At 33.3% G+C, this 20,422-nt stretch overlaps 2 protein-coding genes across 3 annotated transcripts in view; one reads left to right on the forward strand and one right to left on the reverse strand.

Annotated features, from left to right (window-relative positions):
- The window catches only part of LOC135956021 (atrial natriuretic peptide receptor 1), a 395,833-nt gene that overhangs the window by 371,127 nt on the left and 4,284 nt on the right, over nucleotides 1–20,422 (forward strand). For both annotated transcript variants that reach the window (XM_065506486.1, XM_065506493.1), the window contains one exon: nucleotides 2,589–2,753. In XM_065506486.1, the coding sequence (XP_065362558.1) occupies nucleotides 2,589–2,753 (165 nt within the window). The remainder of the gene's footprint in view (nucleotides 1–2,588; nucleotides 2,754–20,422) is intronic.
- Nucleotides 6,427–11,922, reverse strand: LOC135956030 (uncharacterized). The gene is made up of 2 exons (XM_065506507.1): nucleotides 10,761–11,922; nucleotides 6,427–7,207 (listed from the first exon to the last, which is right to left on the reverse strand). Exons 1-2 carry the CDS (start codon nucleotides 11,830–11,832, stop codon nucleotides 7,056–7,058), a joined length of 1,224 nt encoding a protein of 407 aa, XP_065362579.1. The 5' UTR covers nucleotides 11,833–11,922; the 3' UTR covers nucleotides 6,427–7,055.

Raw genomic sequence — 20,422 nt, forward strand, 5'->3', positions numbered from 1 at the left:
TTCCCCGGTACCCAATACTATCTTATTGAGTAGCTCTTCCACTAAGTTGAAATGTATTAACATTGACATTTCAAAGTCCTAAGTGCCGCCTGACGGTACACCCCTCAGTGACGTGTGCGCTCTTTCGGAGCGCAACATATCAGGCTAGTGTAGTGGTTTTGAACCTTACTTTTGGTAAAAGTTCTTTCCTGAGAAACAAAAAAGCAGTTTTATAGAACAGTCGCTTAGTTAACAACTTAAGCCGATTATATTTTGGGTTATTCCAGAAAGAAGATCAAATTGAAATGGGAGTAGTGCAGTATATTCTTTCTTAGGTCAGAGAATAACATACAAGAATTCTTACACAACCCAGGACTCTTGCATAAGCGTATAATCTCTGATAGACTAATTTTCACTAAAAAAGTCTTCAGCAAGAAAAACGATTTATTAGATTTAAATATTTAAAACAGCAGATGTGAAATTTGTCATACTTTGGCCGTACTCCCTATATAATATTAATTCAAGTTCTTTACTCTTAATATCTAAATTTCCCAGGATACATGGATCGATCAAGGAAAGTTGTGACAAGCGGCACACCACAAGATGGTATCATCTCTCCACTTCTGTGGAATCTTGTCGTAAATAAAATCCTTTTCAGGCTCAGTAGGACAGGTACCAAAGTAGTCGCATATGCTGACGACGTTGTGCTTCTTATTCAGGGGAAGTTTCTTCCCACAATAAGTAAACTCATGGAATCAGCTCTCAGCGTTATGCTATCATGGGCCAAGAAAAACGGTATAGGTGTTAACCCTGCCAAGACCGAAATGGTTCTTTTCACCATAATTCAGACCTCCACGACTGGATGGTGCTTTTCTGAAGTTTTCAAGCGAAGCCAAATATCTTGGCGTAATTTTGGTCTCTAAGCTCTCGTGGAAACGTAATGCTGAGAGTCGAATGAAGTAGGCATTATGTGCCTTCTATATATGTAAGAAAACCTTTGTGAAGAGATGGGGTCTTAAACCATACATTGTACACTGGATGTACACCGCGGTCATAAGACCTATTTTGACCTATGGGGCTCTTGTTTGGTGGAGAGTGGTAGACACTAAGACTCACCTTTCTATTCTAAACAAGGTACAAAGATTTGCATGACTGGCTCTATGAATTCCACCCCACAGGCCAGTCTAGAGACGATGCTAAATATAACTCCCCTTGATATATATATATCAAATGCATTTCTGCTAAGTCTGCTCTACGACTTAAACAGTCGAGGGGACTGAAGCATGATCGTAATGGTCACGGCACCATCCTACAAAAGATAGACAGGCCAATCATAGGTCGGGAAACGGACTACATAATACCTACACCGAATTTTGATAGAATATTTAAGATCAGAATACCGACAAGGGATGATTGGGCCGCGAACTCTGTCCTAAGGGATGACGTGATCTCAATCTACACTGATGGTTCAAAGACAGAAAAAGGCACGGGCTCGGGAATCTTCTCAGATGAGCTGGACCTTTTGATGTCTCTTCGATTACCCGATACCTGCACGGTTTTCCAGGCAGAGATTTATGCCATCGATACAGAAGAATCCGGGAACTGAATCTCGAAAATTCTACCATACATATCTACTTGGACAGCCTTGCATCAATCAAGGCTCTTAACTCCAACTGCACAACTGACACAACATCACGTCGAGTTGATATGGGTTCCAGGAATGAAGTATCTGATGAGTGCGCAACCAACGGGTCGTCCCTGGACGTATCTCTTGCGCAAAGGGATATTTACACTCCCTTGGTGACAGTATCGAAATTGATAGATGAATGGGATTTGATCGAGACGGAACTCAGGTGGTCAAATATCAGCACTTGTAGAATATCCAGAATGCTCTGGCCCAATCTGACAGAGGATAGAACTAGGACTATTTTGTCTCTTAGTAGGAATTCGATTAGGCTTCTTACGGGTATAATTACTGGGCACTGTATGATTGGACATATGTCGGAACGTATGGGTTACCCACGTTATAGCTATTGTAGAAGTTGTTTAGATGAAGAGAAGGAGGAAACGGTACAAAACCTTCTATGTGAATGCCCAGCCTTACAATAGCATAAACTACTACATCTTGATAGAGCTCTTTTCCATGATCTGGACTGTCTCAGAGATATGTCACTAGTAAATATGATCAGATTTATTAGAAATACCGGCTGGTTCCCACGGGGATCACAGGAATCACATAGTCAACGAAATTAGAGAGGAAAACTATTCTCACTTTTATGTATGAAATTTTCAGCATAAGGGAATAGTATTTCTAAGGGTACCACAATGGACCACAAGGCCTCCGAGTGTACTCGCCAACTTACGAGCAACCCACGTAACCTAACTTAATGGAAAAAACGCATTAGTTTTCAAAGTATTTTCAATGTATAACAAGTTTCTTGGCTTTAAAACGTCTTCAACCGTCATTATCCTTTTATATTCATACTACTAAGTAAATATCTAGATGTTATTAATCAATTTAACAATTATGATTTCTCCAGACATTTTTTTATATATAAAAAAATCCTTTAACAATTTTGTTTATATTTATTTTCATTTATTATTTACAGAACTATTATGGTCAGCACCGGAACTCTTAAAAATGGAAGGTAATCGTCCACCTGAGGGCACACAAAAAGGTGATGTCTATTCATTTGGAATAATTGTACATGAAATAACAACTAGACAAGGACCCTTTTACTTGGGTAAATTGGAAGAGGAGAAAGCGCCACAAGGTAAGAAAAAAAACAAGAACATTTAAAATAAAGTTGGTATTAAAAACGAACTAGTATTGGAATCTATTAAAAAAGATTTCACACGTAATTTATTTATTCAAAGCAATTTTCTTAAACATTTTTTCACACAAACTATAATTACTTTGTGTGTTATTTAATACATAGAAAAATACACCTAGAAAGGAAACTAGAAAAAAATACTGAAACAAAAAAATTACTCAAAATAATCACACATACCAGAGTTGTTGTAGTTTCCACATAGTTTTTGTTTACTAATACATTCTCAGGTTCTTAGGTTTTTGACAACTGAGTTAGGTTTCTGACAGAAGAGTTTCCGATCTAGTTGTATTTATCTAAGGTTAAAGGTACTTACAAAGAAAACTAAAAACTTTCTTTGACTTATTTGTTATTCCATTTATTATTAATTTATAGCTCATTTATTTGTATTGAAATGTCGTATTGGATTCACTTGTTATCTGTTCAATTTCATTTTTACTTCCGCTGAAGTTAGAGGTTTTACGTTTATAAAATTTGCGCTACAGATTAAGTGGAAGTATGCATAAGTTTGTTATATAATTTGTGACAAATTAAACATTAATATCTCTACAGAATCGTACTATTTTTAATCTAGTATGAGAAAATTATTATTCAAGTGAAACTCTCTTTGTAATGATGTATGTACTTAGTTGACCTCCTCTTTAATTATTTATTTTCCCCCCATAAAGTTCATTTAGCTAATCTTTGCAATAAAAACTAAATTATATGTAATTCGTTTTACTCAACTTTAATGTCCTTCCTCTAAAACCCAACATTCCTTGTAAACCAGCTTGTCTTTTATTTTGTTCGTCATTTTTCACCTAATTGACGCTATTACCTTTATTTTATGCTCCTCCCCACAACTTTTGCTGTTTCTATTTCAACATATTTTTTTCCTTTAGCAGACAATTGAATACAACACCTGCAATTTAAAGTTGATGACAATTGTCAATGAGATCAAAATACATACATAGCTTGTGTTTTTTTATTATTGTTTGTCAATTGCTTGTCCTCTTGTTACTTTCTCAAGGATAGAATTCTATTCGAATGGTTCATTATGCGTTGACAAGGAGCAGGAACTTGTTAACAATAAAAAAAAGAACAGGTAAATAGTTGGGAATTTTATTTCAATAAAAAGTATGTACTTGTAAATAGAGTCAATTTAAAATGTAGTAAATGAGCTGGTCAAATTAATTATTTTTTTAACGTTGCGGAAGTTTTGAAAAGGGTGGAGCAATGGAGAGCAATCAGGGGACATTGTTGTGTTCAATGGATAATAAAACAAGTAAGAGATCTATATTCGGCTGTGCCGAATCTTTTATATCCTTCAACAAAATTTATCTTTCTTTACAAAGTTGTTTTTTTTTCCTTTTTTGTAAACATTTTTTTTCGAATTGTCATTTTAAATTTAAAATTTAAAAAAAAAAATTTTTTGTGAAAAAAAAATTCGGGTTAAAAAATATTTTTTTTCCGATTTTGACCCATTTTAGGGCCATTTTAGGACCAACTTACTATGGTCTTATATACGTCGTTGCAAGGGACTTTGAAATATCTATCATTAGATAACCGTATTGTCTATATTAATGACTTAGTAATCCAGATATAGGTTAAATAGGAAGCTTCTCGAAAGCATGTCTGACAGAATTATTGAAGATTTGGATCTCGAAGATATCTGGAGTCTTCAGAAAATTGATTTCAACAGACAGACGGACATACAGACGGACAGATAGACGGACATGGCTTAATCGACTCTGCTATCTATCATATTTAATGTTCGAAGGACCAATTTCTATCTTTATTTGTCTCACAGTTTGAAGTATTTTTCAGATTATTTAAAATGCTATTATTGTTAACCACTAAATTACTAACTACTAACCGCATGAAAGCAATATTATTGTAAGATATAAATTTCTAAAATTTTTAGGCTTCGAAGGACCAATTTCTAACTTTGGTTTTCTCACATTTTGAAGTATTTTTCACATAGTTTAACTAATTGCTATCCACATAAATACAATATTATTGTCTGGATTTAAATTTCTAAAATTGTTGGGGTTCGAAGGACCAATTTCTAAACTGTATATAAACATAATTGGAAGTTCTTTTACCAATGTTTTAGAATTATTTATTAAAAGCTACCACACATTCGAAGAGAATTTTAATTTTTTATGGTTCGAAGGACCAATTTCTAATTTTATTTGTCTCACAGTTTGAAGTTTGAATTATTTTTCTGATAGTTTAACTAACTACTAAAAGCATGAAGGCAATATTATTGTAAGGGTATAAATTTCTAAAATTTTTAGGGTTCGAAGGACCAACTTCTGTCTTTGTTTTTCTCATAGTTTGAAGTATTTTTCAGATAATTTAACTAACTATTAACCGCATGAAGATAATAATAGTGACTGGATCTCAATTTCTAAAATTTGTATGGTTCGAAGGACCAATTTCCAACTTAGTTTTTCTCTCAGTTTGAAGTATTTTTCAGATAAAACGTTTTTATTATTAACCATTAATAACTACTAGCCGCATAAAGACAATATTATTGTCATGATATAAATTTATAAAATTTTTAGGGTTCGAAGGACCAATTTCTATCTTTGGTTTTCACACATTTTGAAGTATTTTTTAGATAGTTTAACTAACTACTATCCACATAAATACAATATTATTGTCAGGATTTAAATTTCTAAAATTGTTAGGGTTCGAAGGACCAATTTCTAAACTGTATATAAACATAATTGGAAGTTATTTTACCAATGTTTTAGAATTATTTATTAAAAAAAAAATTTTTATGGTTCGAAGGACCAATTTCTAACATTATTTGTCTCACAGTTGGAAGTAAGTATATTTCAGATTATTTAAAAAGTTTTTTTTTTCTCATAGTTTGAATTATTTTTCTGATAGTTTAACTCTACTAAAAGCATGAAGGCAATATTATTGTCAGGGTATAAATTTCTAAAATTTTTAGAGTTCGAAGGACCAACTTCTGTCTTTGTTTTCCTCAAAGTTTGAAGTATTTTTCAGATAATTTAACTAACTATTAACCGCATGAAGCTAATATTAGTGACTGGATGTAAATTTCTAAAATTTGTATGGTTCGAAGGACCAATTTCCAATTTAGTTTTTCGCTCAATTTGAAGTATTTTTCAGATAAAACGTTTTTATTATTAACCATTACTTTAACTACTAGCCGCATAAAGACAATATTATTGTCAGGATTTAATTTTCTAAAAATTTTAGTTCGAAGAATCAATTCTAACTTTGTTTTTCTCACAGTTTTAAGTATTTTCCAGATTCTTTAAAACGCTTTTATTATTAACCATTACAATACTAACTACTAGCCGCATAAAGACTGTAATATTGTCAGGAATTAAATTTCTAACATTTTAGGGTTCGAAGGACCAATTTACAACTTTATTTTTCTCTCAGTTTGAAGTATTTTTCAGATTATTTAAAATGTTTTTATTGTTAACCACTAAATTACAGCATGAAGGCAATATTATTATTACTAATATCTTTCATTTCCATATTAAAAAAATATCAAAGAAAAAATCATTTAAACACTAAAATTAACATGGAATAACTTTTGTTTTAATTATTTCATAAAGTTTCAATGCTTCGCTTTATGGCTAGACAATTAAGAAAAATTTAAATTAGTTCCTTTCCCTATCCCCTCCACTTTTGATTTGAAACGTTTCAATTAAAAATCAAAATGGTCATAATACTAATAATTTTCTTTGAAAACTAAAACTAAATATAAGAAAAGTAACAAGTTAGTTGTTCTTGAAATAACTAAACGAACATTTAACAAGAAAATCATTCAACATCATGGATACTGTCACAAACACCCTCATCATTCTGTCAAGACAACGTTTAATCAGCAGTACCGTGTCAGCGCCAGGAAGAGCAACAGCCGCAGCAGAATTGTCGTCATCATTACTAGCGCCATGTCTTCTGCACTGACTATACCTCCTTTTTCAAATTGTCTTTGTCAGTTCAATTATGAGCAAAACTTAATTATTATGACACTTATAGTTAAGAGTACGTTGTTGTTTGATTACATCTAACACAGGCCGCGTTCAGGATTCTTGCAATTTATTTACGTGGAAAGTGGGTAATTGGGAGAGAGGGTTTAATTCAAGAGGCTTATAGGTTTGTCTTTATTTAAATGAGCTATTTCCTGAGTACCTGCTGTTCGTTCAATGACAGGATAATTCATTCGTTTGATGATGTTGGCCATATTAGTTACTTTGCATTTACTATGATTGGCTATTCTTGGAAGTGGGAGTTTGAGTATTGCTTTTGTTCCAATTGTAACAGCCATTCAATACGTGATGTTTCCCAACCGTAACGTTTACTTAATAGTAGACAAGCATTACCAAAAATTACATCACGGTCAGAGGGTTTAGATTTCGTTTCTACTGCAATTAATGTAAGTCAAAGAGATAATTGGATAAATACAATATTAAACCAATAAGTGAAAAAGGAAAACGTTTTTGTAACACTTTATATAGAATAAACAAACTTTCAAGACATAATAAAATTTATCCTGGCTTTTGTGTTCCTTTAAATCAAAACTACCGAGAGCTCATAGTCTTGGAGGATTTAAATATAGACTACACGTTCGGGAATAATAAATTTCATTTAAGCGGTCAAGAATATACCTCAAGCCTTAGGAATTAAAACCAAACAAAGTTATTATGCTAAATATTACCAAACTTTGAGCAAGTTCACCTGCTTCCATAGTCTGAATTAAGACTACTACTGCTGCAGTAAACAATTTGTAGGCCCACCAGGAGCGAACCAAGGGTCCTCAAAGCAGGAGACCCCGGATATGTTACATTTTTAAAACTACCTTATTTCTTCGTTTGTGTTCCGTATGGTTATTATAGTCAAAAAACTAAAAATTCCCTCAATGACAACGGCATGATACAGAGATATATCCCCCAGGAACCAGTCACGTAACCAGTTTAGTGTCAGCTCCCTCCTTTCTAGGGATAGACTCTACTCTGTTTAGGGGAGCACAAATCTCTTTAAAAAATTAGAATTCAGCATTAAGGGATATACAAAGGTCGTAGAGGTTAGTGAATATTCAGGTAAGTGACGGAAATCGATCTCGAAAACGATAAAGAATGAATTAATTTCATTTCTAAATTATTTTAAAATATTTGTGGTTTATTGACCTGGGTATAAATTTTTCTTGAAATCGTTCGGAGTCGTAATTCAGCTCTGGGTGGAGAAAGAGCTCACGCGTCATTGCCATTATCGCTTAAGGGCAATCAGGCCGTCCCTTTTTCGCTGCCTTCGAGAGTTTTGCGGCTCACTCTCGCATTGGATAATGTTTGGCGTCGTCTAACTGTACCGCGTTACAGTTTCTCGAAGTTTGCATTGTCCACATGCAATCGATTCTTGGTTTTCATAACCTAACTTTTTAATACAAGATTTAATGGTCTAGCTTCCTATATGAAGATATAGTAGGTCGACTGGGAACAAAAATCAAAGTGGGATAACCTGGCAATTTTAGAGTTTTTAACTCCGCCAACCAAACTTAAATTTAAAAAAAAAATCGTTCGACTTCAGAAAGTGATCCTGAACAGATTGATATACTTTAGGATGGGTGGGACAATATTTTTGCACGTTACAAACATCAGCACTAACTCAATACAACCTCCCCACTATGGTGGTGTAGGATATAAAAATGTCTCTCTTCAAAGATCAGCAGGTTTTTCACACTCCTTGGTAGAACACAATTTCTTTGGGTTGTATAAAGCCGTGTGTCCACTACCAAGTTTTCTTGCGAAAGTTGCTTCCAGAAGTGACTTCCAGAAGTCATGGCTTGCAGAATTTACTTGCAGCTATTAGGTGGAAACAACAATTGCTGGAAGTAACTTGAACGATTTGCTGTGAACTGCAAGTGTTTTGAAGACTTGCAGAAGAAGTCGTTTAAACGGTTTGTGGTATTCTCTTCTGCTTTCAATTTAGTTTTCTGTTTTTTTGGAAGAGTAACTAAAAGCCGGTGTGTTGGAGGTATAGCAAATCTCATTTTAGTATCCTGCTTTTGAATATTTCTTTGAATTAAAGATAAAATGTATTCAAAGTCATCATTGAACATTCTCAGGAAATTTTTCAGCTGCATGGAATCTTCGGTCTGCAATTCTTCAAGTGATGTATTTTGGAAACTTAAATCTTCACGCCGCTGCACCCAATTTCTCACCCAAACACTTATTTTTGTTTCTTTTTTCTAATTTGTAATTTATTTTTAAATAAATATACTGAGATGCAGCTGTCAATCTTATTAATCTACAAGATATTTTTATACTGTCATTCGTAAAAAGGCAAACTAACTTCTACAAACTACTTCTGGAAGCCGACATCCGCAAGTTTCGATTTGATTGGAAACACTTCAGCAAATACTTGCAGAAGTTCTTCCGCAAGTAACTTGCTAGTGGACACACGGGTTTAAGTTATATAAAGCGGAAGTTGCTTCCAGAAGTTTTTGTCGTGTAAACACGTATTAGAAGTCGACTTCCAGAAGTCATGGCTTGCAGAATTTACTTGCAGCAATTATGTGTTTTCAATTTAGTTTTCTGTTTTTTTGGAAGAGTAACTAAAAGCGGGTCTATTGAAGGTATAGCCAATCTAATTTTAGTAACCCGCTTTTAAATATTTCTTTGAATTAAAGATAAAATGTATTCAAAATCATCATTAAATATTTTCAGCAAATTTTTCAGCTGCATGGGATCTTCGGTCTGCAATTCATCAAGTGATGTATTTTGGAAACTTAAATCTTCACGCCGCTGCACTCAATTTCTCAAACTAACTTCTACAAACTACTTCTGGAAGCCGACTTCCGCAAGTTTCGATTTGATTGGAAACACTTCAGCAAATACTTGCAGAAGTTCTTCCGCAAGTGACTTGCTAGTGGACACACGGGTTTAGGTTATATAAAGCCGTGTGTCCACTATCAAGTTTTCATGCGGAAGTTGCTTCCAGAAGTTTTTATCGTGTAAACACGTATTAGAAGTCGACTTCCAGAAGTCATGGCTTGCAGAATTTACTTGCAGCAATTATGTGGAAACACGTGTTTGTTTATTGCTGGAAGTAACTTGAACGTTTTGAAGACGTGTAGAAGAAGTCGGGTAAACGGTTTGTGGTATTCTCTTCTGCTTTCAATTTAGTTTTCTGTTTTTTTTGGAAGAGTAACTAAAAGCCGGTCTGTTGGAGGTTTAGCCAATCTCATTTTAGTATCCTGATTTTGAATCATAATGTATTCAAAAATGTATTCAAAATCATCAAATATTTTGGAAACTTAAATCTATACGCCCAATTTCTCACCAAAACACTTCTTTTTGTATCTATTTCTTTAATTTGATGTTTCTTTTTAGTTACATATGCTGCGTTTTTTATATTGCCATTCGTAAAAAAGGCAAACTCGTCTGCAATTTCTTGCAGCAAGTTCGTCGCAATAACTTCTACAAACTACTTCTGGAAACAGACTTCCGCTGAGACTGAGTGGAAACACGTCAGCAAATACTTGCAGAAGTTCTTTCGCAAGTGACTTGCTAATGGACACACGGCTTAAGGGAGTTAAACATATTCCCAGAAAGTTCAAATCCACTCCTTACGGAGGAGAACTGTTACCAAATCTCAAAATTAAACTGAACATCAATTAAAAACACTAACAATTTCTTTATGCTAACTAATAGTACATTTCCAGATTCTAAATCTCGTTAAATCAATACAATTTCCTTGATATTACTAAATATTTAATGAACTAAAAGACAAGGAGAGTAATGTCTCTTAAAATAGAATTCCTATTAAACAACAACACTTCCGTTAAGGAAATCAAAATTGTCAGTCAAGTTTTGTTTCAAACATAAATGAATCGGTAATGTTAAGTGTCTTTTACACTAGTTGCAAAAAAAAAACTTGTTCCTTCTTCTTTTTCTCCATTTCACATAAAATCTTACTTACGGTATTTTAAAATTCTGTCATAATCCAAGTTGAAATGTTTCAAGCAACTTTGGGGCAATGGGTGAAACATTTTGGGATTTATTCCCATCACAGCCGAACAACAAAGATTTTGTGGTTTTTGTTGATATTCTTTACTTTGTAATAGACAATGATGATTTTGATGTTGATTCTTTTTTGGCAGTTTTCCGGTGTACTTCATACTTTCATTTGATGGTGTAGATTTTGAAAGAAAGAGTGGAGGTAATACTTCGAACATGCTTAACAAAAAATGCTCTTGATGTTGCGACACTTGTGGTAACCATGTCAATTGGGAATCATGATGATGATGATGACGATGGTTATGGTGATATTTACTCAATTGTGTTGTATTTGAAACACATGGTTTTACATCATGTAATTGTAACATGTTAGATATTCTGCCACCACCACCACCAACCTGAGCCTGATGACAATGATTTTTATTCATCTTTAGAGGTGCAGCATGAACATATGCCAGACACTCTGGTGAGTTTTTGCAAGGTATGTGCATAGCATGGGATGTATTGAAAGATTTAAGCTTGTTACTTTTTTCCAAATGGTGATGATGATGAGTGGCAAAACGTTGTTGCAATTGTCGATATTGATGGCAATGAGGAGGGTTTGGCAAATTTACCAATTTACATGCACATTCACAATTCATTTGCAGATTATGAATTTGATGGTTTCGACAATTCTTACTACACTTGCATTCGGTAAATAACTGGCTTTGCTCCGCTTGCTCTTTGTCATCTCTGCGCCACAATGAATTTGCATTGAAATGCAAAGTTCTTGTTACAATTCTCCTTGTTGTGAGTGGCGTTCTTGCTCTATTATTTGGCAGACAATTGTGGGCTCCAAACTTATCCTTTGTCTTGGTGGCATATCTTTTGGTGGTATTCGTGGTTTTATACAATTTTCGACGACAATTAATTTCTTTATTTTGCTTTGTTTGCTGAATTTGTAGGGTTTGAGAAATAGCATTGGTTGTTGGTTTATTGTTTAAATTGGATTGTAACAAATTGTGACTCCAGCTATAAGAGGATTTCTTTGACATATTGTTCTGCAGATTGCACTTTCACACAACATCAATTTAATTCAGTTAATTGTTAGAGTTTAGTTTAGTTTTAAAAATTCTTAGATTTTCAAAAAAAACATTACGTTTATACAGAAAATAAATAAAAACTACAAGAATTTTGTTTGAGAAACTTAAGAAAAGTTATATACACACAGAGAAAAAACATGGTTGTGATCATGGCATAATGATTTACAGGTAGTCCCAATTCTACAACAAATACAACTATACAAAAACAACATGGATTTTGTTTTTGTAAAAATATTTTCTAAAAGTCAAACAATAAGTCAACAGCTGATTAAAAAAATTAAAAAACAAAATAAAAACCAAATGATTTCTTTCTTAACAAAATTTTAAAAAGAGAATTCTTAAATGAAATTGGTGATACAAAGTGACGAAACTCTTCAAGATTTTGGGGTACACAGATAGCATCATAAAAATACAAGGAACATGAGTCTAACACTAAGCCAGGAACTATGATTTAATTAAAACAAACTGTGTAAAAAGCTTTGGGAAGTTATTCAATGTTCCAACCGTCAGCAGATAGTATTTGCTCCATAGGTGATCTATCCAAACGTGCACAATTGGAACATCAATTAAAATATTGTCAGCTCTGAAGAGCTGTAGGGGAGAGTATTTCGTTAGCTTAGTTCGCAAACGCGACAAGTCCATTATTTATTAAAGAAAGATAAGTTTCTGTAGGCATTACTTTTATTTTTTAGCAAAACAAAATTTGAATGCTTTTTGTCTCTCCTGTAAAATTCCAAAAATGGGACTTGGCACTTTTGCGTACTAAGCTAACGATTTGCACGTAACAACGCCAACTAAAATATTGTCAATTTATCTATTGCCTAATTTAATGATTCCAAACTTTATCTAATTTTAAAACATAGATTTATATTTATTTTGTTTTTTGCAAAATTAAATTTGTTTAAAAAATATTTATATTTTGATGGATACATAATAAATATACATCCTTGGCATCTCGAATATTGTCCAGCTTCATATTTATAAGTTCCGACATTTCTGATGGTAGTGGATCGCATTTTGAATTTAAAATATTGGTAAAATTTCTTATAATTTTACTTTTTCTAACTGAAAACAATTTTAAATTTAAATAAATTAACACTGACAATTAGGAAACGGAAAATACAAGTAAATAAACTTTGACAGTTAGAAAATATAAAACAAATCGAACAAAAAATAATCAGCTGGCTTATTGACTTCACCTGTAAATAAATACATCTTGGTTGTGATAAACTAGCTGGACAATATTATAGAAATTTCTATATTCAGAACAACAGAACAGCTAACACCATGGTCTCGTACAAACCAGTTTTTTAATTGGAAGTTTACTTTCCACGAGAGCAGCGCTTGAAGTTCAACAAATACTGACAGTTTCACGTGTGAGAGATGGTTTGTGCGGTACAGAAATGGTGATTTTCACACGGAAGGCAAAGATCACCCAGACCAGCCAAAAAAGTTTGAAGACCAAAAATTGGAGGCATTACTGCATGAAGATTGTTGTAAAACTCAACAAGAGCTTGCAAAATCATTGGGAGCTACTCAAGCAACAGTTACAAAGCGTTTGCGAACAGTAGAATTCATCCATTGGGTACCATACGAATTGAAGACAAGAAACCTTGAAAGACGATTTTGCATATCCAAAAGGATACATGAACGCTATAAAAAAAATCATTTAAGCACCGAATCATGGATCCATTACGATAACCTGAAGCATAAGAGATCGTATTTGAAGCCCAACTAACCAGCCGAATCGATACCAAAGCCAAATATCCATGGCGCTAAGGTAATGCTCTGTATTTGGTGAGAGCAAAAGGGTCCTATCTATTATGAGCTGCTGAAATCTGATCAGACCATAACAGGGAACCCGTACCGAATGCAACTGATTGGGTACCATACGAATTGAAGACGAGAGACCTAGAAAAACTATTTTGCATGTCCGAAATTCGGCTTGAACGCTATAAAAGAAAATCTTTTTTGCACCGAATCATTGCTTGCAATGAAAAATGGATTCATTACGATAACCCGAAGCGTAAGAGATCGTACTAGAAGCCCGGTCAACAAGCCGATTTGATACCAAAGCCAAATATCCATGTCGCTAAGGTAATGCTCTGTATTTGGTGGGACCAAAAGGGTCCTATCTATTATGAGCTGCTGAAATCTGACCAGACCATAACAGGGAACCCGTACCGAATGCAACTGATTGAGTACCATACGAATTGAAGACGAGAGACCTAGAAAAACGATTTTGCATGTCCGAAATTCCGCTTGAACGTTATAAAAGAAAATCTTTTTTGCACCTAATCATTGCTTGCAATGAAAAATGGATATATTACGATAACCTGAAGAGTAAGAGATCGTATTTGAAGCCCAACCAACCAGCCGAATCGATACCAAAGCCAAATATCCATGGTGCTAAGGTAATGCTCTATATTTGGTGGAAGCAAAAGGGTCCTTTCTATTATGAGCTACTGAAATCTGGTGAGATCATAACAAGGAACCTGTACTGAACGTAACTGATTCGGTTAAAGTGAGCATTGGCCGAAAAATAGCAGGAAATTCTCCCAGGCATGAAACCGTATTATTCCATCATGATGACGCTCGGCCACATCTTGCAATACCTGTTAAACAATTTTTAGAATAAAGTGGTTGGGAAGTCTTACCTCACCCGCTTTATAGACCAGATTGTGCCCAATCCTACTGCTATTTGTTTCGATCGATACAAAAGGCTCTCTCTAGGAAACACTTCACTTTGGAACAGAGTATCCGATATTGGCTTGATTCGTTCTTGGTCTTAAAAGATGTGCAGTTCTTTTGGCTCGGAATCCATATGTTGCCAGAACGTTCTGTCTGGGATACACTTCACTTTGGGACAGAGCATCCGATATTGGCTTGATTCGTTCTTAGCATCAAAATATGAGCAGTTTCTTTGACTCCGAAACCATATGTTGCCAGAAGTATGGGAAAAAACCATAGCTAACAATGGCCAATACTTTGAATAAATTGATATTGTACAAATGTTTCAAAATAAAAGCTAAAATGTTAAAAAAAAAATACCGAATTCTTAAGTCCTGGTATTCCAAATTGATATGATTTCTCGAGATCATCAAAATAGGTATTTGTTTGTGAGATGATTTCATCGTTGGAGTAAAATTTCTTTCCGACGAGTCATTTCTTCAGGTTTGGCAACAAGAAATAGTCACTCGGAGCTATATCCGGAGATTAGGGTGGATGAGGCAGCTATTTGAAGCCTAACTTATGGATTTTTGCCATGAAAAGTGCACATTTGTGAACCCTTGCATTGTTCTGGTGAAAAGAACTTTTTTCTTCACCAAATCCTGTCGATTTTTTTTGGCAAATCCTCATTAAATCGACCCAATAAGTTGGCATACTATTCACCATTGATTTTTGAAGGTAGTTAATGTGGATTATACCGCGTTCACTCCAAAAAGAACAGTTGCCATAACTTTATTGGTTATAAAAAACCACCTTGGCCTTCTTTGGCGCCAATTCACCCCGATAATCCCACTGTTTTAACTGACTGTTTATGGTTACGAAATAGCGCTAAAACTCGCGGTTGTACAACGCCAAATACTCCTGCAAAGTTGTCGATTGTGTTTGCTAAATGCTTTCTCATACCCAAGATCATTCAAAATTGAAACCTCTGAGCCGTGTGAGATGCCAATGGCTTCTACAATCTGTCGCACTTTCAATCTCCGATCGGAGAACACCATAGCTTAAATTTTTTAAATTGTTTCGGATGTAGAGAACCCAACTGGGCGTCCAGAATGTTGGGCATCTTCCGTGCTTGTACGGCCACAACGAAATCCAGACAACCACATTTTTACAATTGAAATTGATGGAATTTATCAAGCTTATCCCCATTTTCTCAATCTCTGGTTATTTTTTATCGTGACGATAAACTGACAGTTCTCAAACGAAAAACGATAACCAGATATTGAGAAAATGGGGGTTAGTATTGGTTTAAGTGATGGTATTTTATACTCAAGTCACGAGGTATCTGCTATCAAATTTTAACAAGAGTCAACTGACAGATGCCTGTTGATAGGAGCGGTGTTTCCCTTTCAGTTAAGAGGCGGGAAATTCAAAAAGTCACGGACCTATTGTACACCACCTACAATTTTCCTATTTTAAATTGTTGCAATATGTTGTACAGAAAATTCTCTTACGCTATATCTATATCTGATAAATTTTTATCATGATAGACGTCAAAATGGTTGTCAAGATAAAAAATTATCAGGTTAGTCTCCATTTATTAGTATTATTGCTTCGTTACAAAATTTTAAAGCTTTTGCTCAGACAACTTTGTGTTGACAACAAACGTCATTAATTGTTATGATAAATATTTGTCAAGTATAGACAGGGGGTTACCCCCTGGTTACATCTGATAAATTTGTATCATGATAAACTTCAAAATTGTTGTCTAGATAAAAAATTATCAGGTATAGCCTCTATTTATCAGTATTATTGCTTCGTTATGATAAAATTGTTAGTGCTTTTGCTTGGACAACTTTGTCTTGACAACAAATGACATTTATTGTTATGATGAATATTTGACAGGGGGTTAAGGAGCAAAGACATAAGCTAATAAACTCTTTAATTTAATTCTCAGTTTTAATTTAAAATCAGTTTGAACTCTAATTTCTTATTTTAATCTAACAAAAAAACTTTATTTAAAATCAACTTCCATCTCTAACTCAACCTATAAACATCATTAAAGTCACTGAAATTCATTAACTACTCCTACGACTACGAGTTTAGGCAAAACAATTAATAATTACCAGCAATTGGAATTCGGTTAAATCAATTTTAATGTTGACAATTTCATGTATCATTAAAACATTTGTATGGCCTGCTGTAAACCCAGCAGAGCCAATTGTTTCGCATTGAATAATGCATAAGTATGTCGTTTCAAATTATTATCAAATTATCGAACATTAAGCTGAATGAGTCGTTAAAACACAAGTTTAGAGAACAATGTGAATAATGATATTAGGGTGATGTAAATTGATTTAATATTTAAACAAGAAAGTTTTTGTTAGAAGACACTTCATAAGGGGAACTAATTTGTAAACAGAGAACGCAAAAAGCATTCCTCCATCATTTTCACTTCATAGATAAACAAATTGATTTTGAGAGAAGCGAATAGATAATGAGCCAAGTAACATACTTATTTGAAATTAGATTTGGTCGTAGGACCTGTTTGGGGGGGCGTACATTTTGTTTATATCTTTGTCTTATCTGTATAAAGTCTCAAGTACCAATCCAAACATCTATGTCAGATATCGTGCCCCTTATAAGTACAACTAAATGCTGGACATAGACACCACAACTGTTCCAGTACAACGTTCACATGTCCTACAAAACGCAGTAACGAACACGTTTATGCTATCTAGATGCGAAGTCAACTTTGTTTGAGATTTTCTTCCTTATTTTTCCATTGGGGTTTCTTCATAGGATGCTAGTTATCATTTCGAAAGAAGGACAAGGAGAAATACATATCCTGGCTAACTCGTTTTATGATACCTCGGAATCTCCAAATCGTTGCACAGTGGCGCCCGTAGAACAAGTGAGGTTGCAAAAATCAAAAATTGCATGTGCCCCTAAAAAATATAGAATAAACCTCTTTTATAGTAAATTGTCCAACGATTTCAAATATGCTACTCTTATTACAATTTCAAAGTTGACTGATTTTAAGTTTTCAAAAAAACAGACCATTTTTAAGTAATTTGGTCCGCTTTCAGATACAATATATCGAAAACTATGTAACGGATCGTCATTATTTTTGATTCTATTGATAGATACATATATTTATTAAGAATAGAGTTAACAAAAATTGTACTGTTTGCTTTGTATTTGTCCAGGTAAATCGAAAAAAAAATTTTTTAATCTTTTCTGGAATAATTTTAAATCATAAAATGTCTTTAAAAAGAAACATAAAAAATTAAAAATTGTTAAAAAATATTTTATTTTACTTCCCATAAAATTGACTTTTCCACACATTTCAACTTTGCTAACCCATAAGTAGGCACCTGAAAGGCGTAGAATCATTTTCAAGCACTCATTTCATAGGCTGATCAATTATCTATCATATGCTTTTTAAATTTTTGCAACGAAAAAACTCAAATGGCGCCACTGTGCGTCGTATGTGGTGTATGCATTTTCCAAGCTTTAACGACATATTGACTGTCTGTGATAATATAAACTAGTTATCTTTATACTGCTGTCTTTATATTTGTTGAATAATTTGGTTTTTTATTTCTATGTTTTCTTTCTTAACATGTGATTAAAATAGGCTACTAATTTCGGTAAATTTTTGAAGGCTGCTCTCTTAAATCAAATGATCTTTCATGTACATCGATCTATGTCATAGGGCTATGGTTTAAATCTCAGGTCCGACAATTCACTATAAAATTTTCAATTAGAATAATGTCAAGCTTTTTATATTCAGTTTTCACAATAATGCTTTGATCAATGTTGAGAACAAAAATTATATTGACTTCATATTATGCTTGTTGAGGCAAAGAATGTAAGAGTATCCCTGAGACTGGATACTCTTACCTGATTTGGGAACAAATTTCCCCCATCTAAATCCATCCGGCTGCACAAAAATCCTGAAACTTTGTAGGATAAGGTCGACAAAAAAATATCTTAATAGATTTAAAATAACTTGATAGATTTAAAGGATCATGAAGAGCTCTGTAGAAACATGAAGATGAGTTTTTTTTTCAAATAAATTTTCTTTTAACGCTGCCTAAAAGTATGCTTTAGTTTATAATAATTTAGTAGTTTATGGCCCAAAATAATAATTCCTTTAGTTTTGTTACTAACTTATATTGACCTACCTAAACGGTTTTAAGAATCATTCCTAGGAAGTTGATATATTCTAGAAAGTTGTTTATTGAGATCTTAGGTACATTTTTGTAGTTGATTATTTCCTTGAATTTTGAACGGTTTGCTACCTATGGACCTGAACAGGGGAAATAAGGTAAAAAAATCGATTTTTTTAAAGATTTTTGTGATTTTGATCTTGAAAATGAAGTTTCTTAATTTTATATATTCACATTTTTTGTTATTTATGGTAAGGGCTACAAATTTGCCTCAGGGAGTAAATCAAAATTCCGAACTGTTTGCAAGATATGAGTCTGAGTAAATGATCACTTTTTTGAAAAAATTACTTTAGGCAAAACTGGGAGATACGGGTCTTTTTTTGGTCTTTCATCACGTAGTGGTATCCGTATATTGTTATTTTTTCGTGTTGCACTGTGTTATCAACATAGTCGTTAAGTAGCAGTTTCTAATGATGGAAATGTTTATAAACATTATGAATGTTGCAAGCAGAGGTTACAGATCGTTAAATTCAAATCGATAGTGCAAATTCGTAACAATATTGTTACGTTTTTACCTTTTTATTTTCCTTATTTGGGGGTTACACGATCAAGTTTTGCCTTTCAAGTTTTAATACACTCACACTTTTTTACTAATACACTCACACTTTTAAGAATTGAAACGAACTTGAATTCAATTTCTCATTCAAGTTAGTGTTTTTGGACAATTTATACTAAAATTGTTTTCAAGTTGCGTGCAGCCAACGTCACAGCTTTCAATTTTTATAAATTTTGACAAACAGTATATGTAAAAGACTATCAAGAAAATCTTGATCGTGTGGCTGCAGGGTTAAATAAGCCGGATTCTTTTAATTGCAAATAAAAGCTATCAGCAGTTTAAAAATTGTAAAAACTCTTTATTTATTTAAATTTTAGTACACACACTTTATAATTTACAAGAATACTCTGGTAATACAGTTGAGGTTAACTATAAAACAGCGCCTATGATTTACTAACTCACTCACAAATCGCTGTTACTATTTATATACTAGGGTATTCATTCGAGTAATGATCGTTCGATTAATCGAATAATTTCTTACGAATAAATATTCGAACAATATAAAAATTACCATTTTCGAATAACGAATAATTCGAACAATTTTATGAAGAATAATCGAATAAATTTACATACATATACATACATTTAAATTTATTAAATTGCTTAAAATTTTTCATAATTCCGAATTTATATAAGTAATAAACTTACAAAAATTGTATTGTTTCTGAAATTAGACAAATAACTAAAGATAAGGGAGTCTTTCGATCACTGTAGAAGATGAGTGGTCCGATAGCTTCTTAAATAAATATATAAATATTGTTACGTTTTAACCTTTTCAAAACGTTAGTTTGTTTCCTTTAAATAAACCGGATACTTTAATTGCAAATAAAAGCCGTTTAGTAGTTTAAAAATTGTAACAACTCTTTATTTATTTAAAATGTACAACCACCACAGAACTAAATAGCCACTCAATGTTTTTTATACACGTTTATAAATTCTCAGAAATACAGACACAATTTATAATGTACACGAATTTACTTGAAAAACACAACACACTTTAAGGCACTCAGTTGATGTTTATTCGAAAAGCGTCTCTGATAAACTCCCTAACGACTGTAACCTCTGCCACTATTTATAACAC

Source organism: Calliphora vicina, chromosome 1 (assembly GCF_958450345.1).
Source record: "Calliphora vicina chromosome 1, idCalVici1.1, whole genome shotgun sequence".
In the NCBI taxonomy this organism is placed as follows: Eukaryota; Metazoa; Arthropoda; class Insecta; order Diptera; family Calliphoridae; genus Calliphora; species Calliphora vicina.

Excerpts from the sequence above, each read along its gene's own strand:
- LOC135956030 (XM_065506507.1), bottom strand. The coding sequence starts at position 11,832 with ATGTCAAAGAAATCCTCTTATAGCTGGAGTCACAATTTGTTACAATCC. Across the intron at positions 7,208-10,760 it reads TGACAGAATTTTAAAATACC|TAGAAACGAAATCTAAACCC; the intron begins GTAAGTAAGATT and ends CATTAATTGCAG.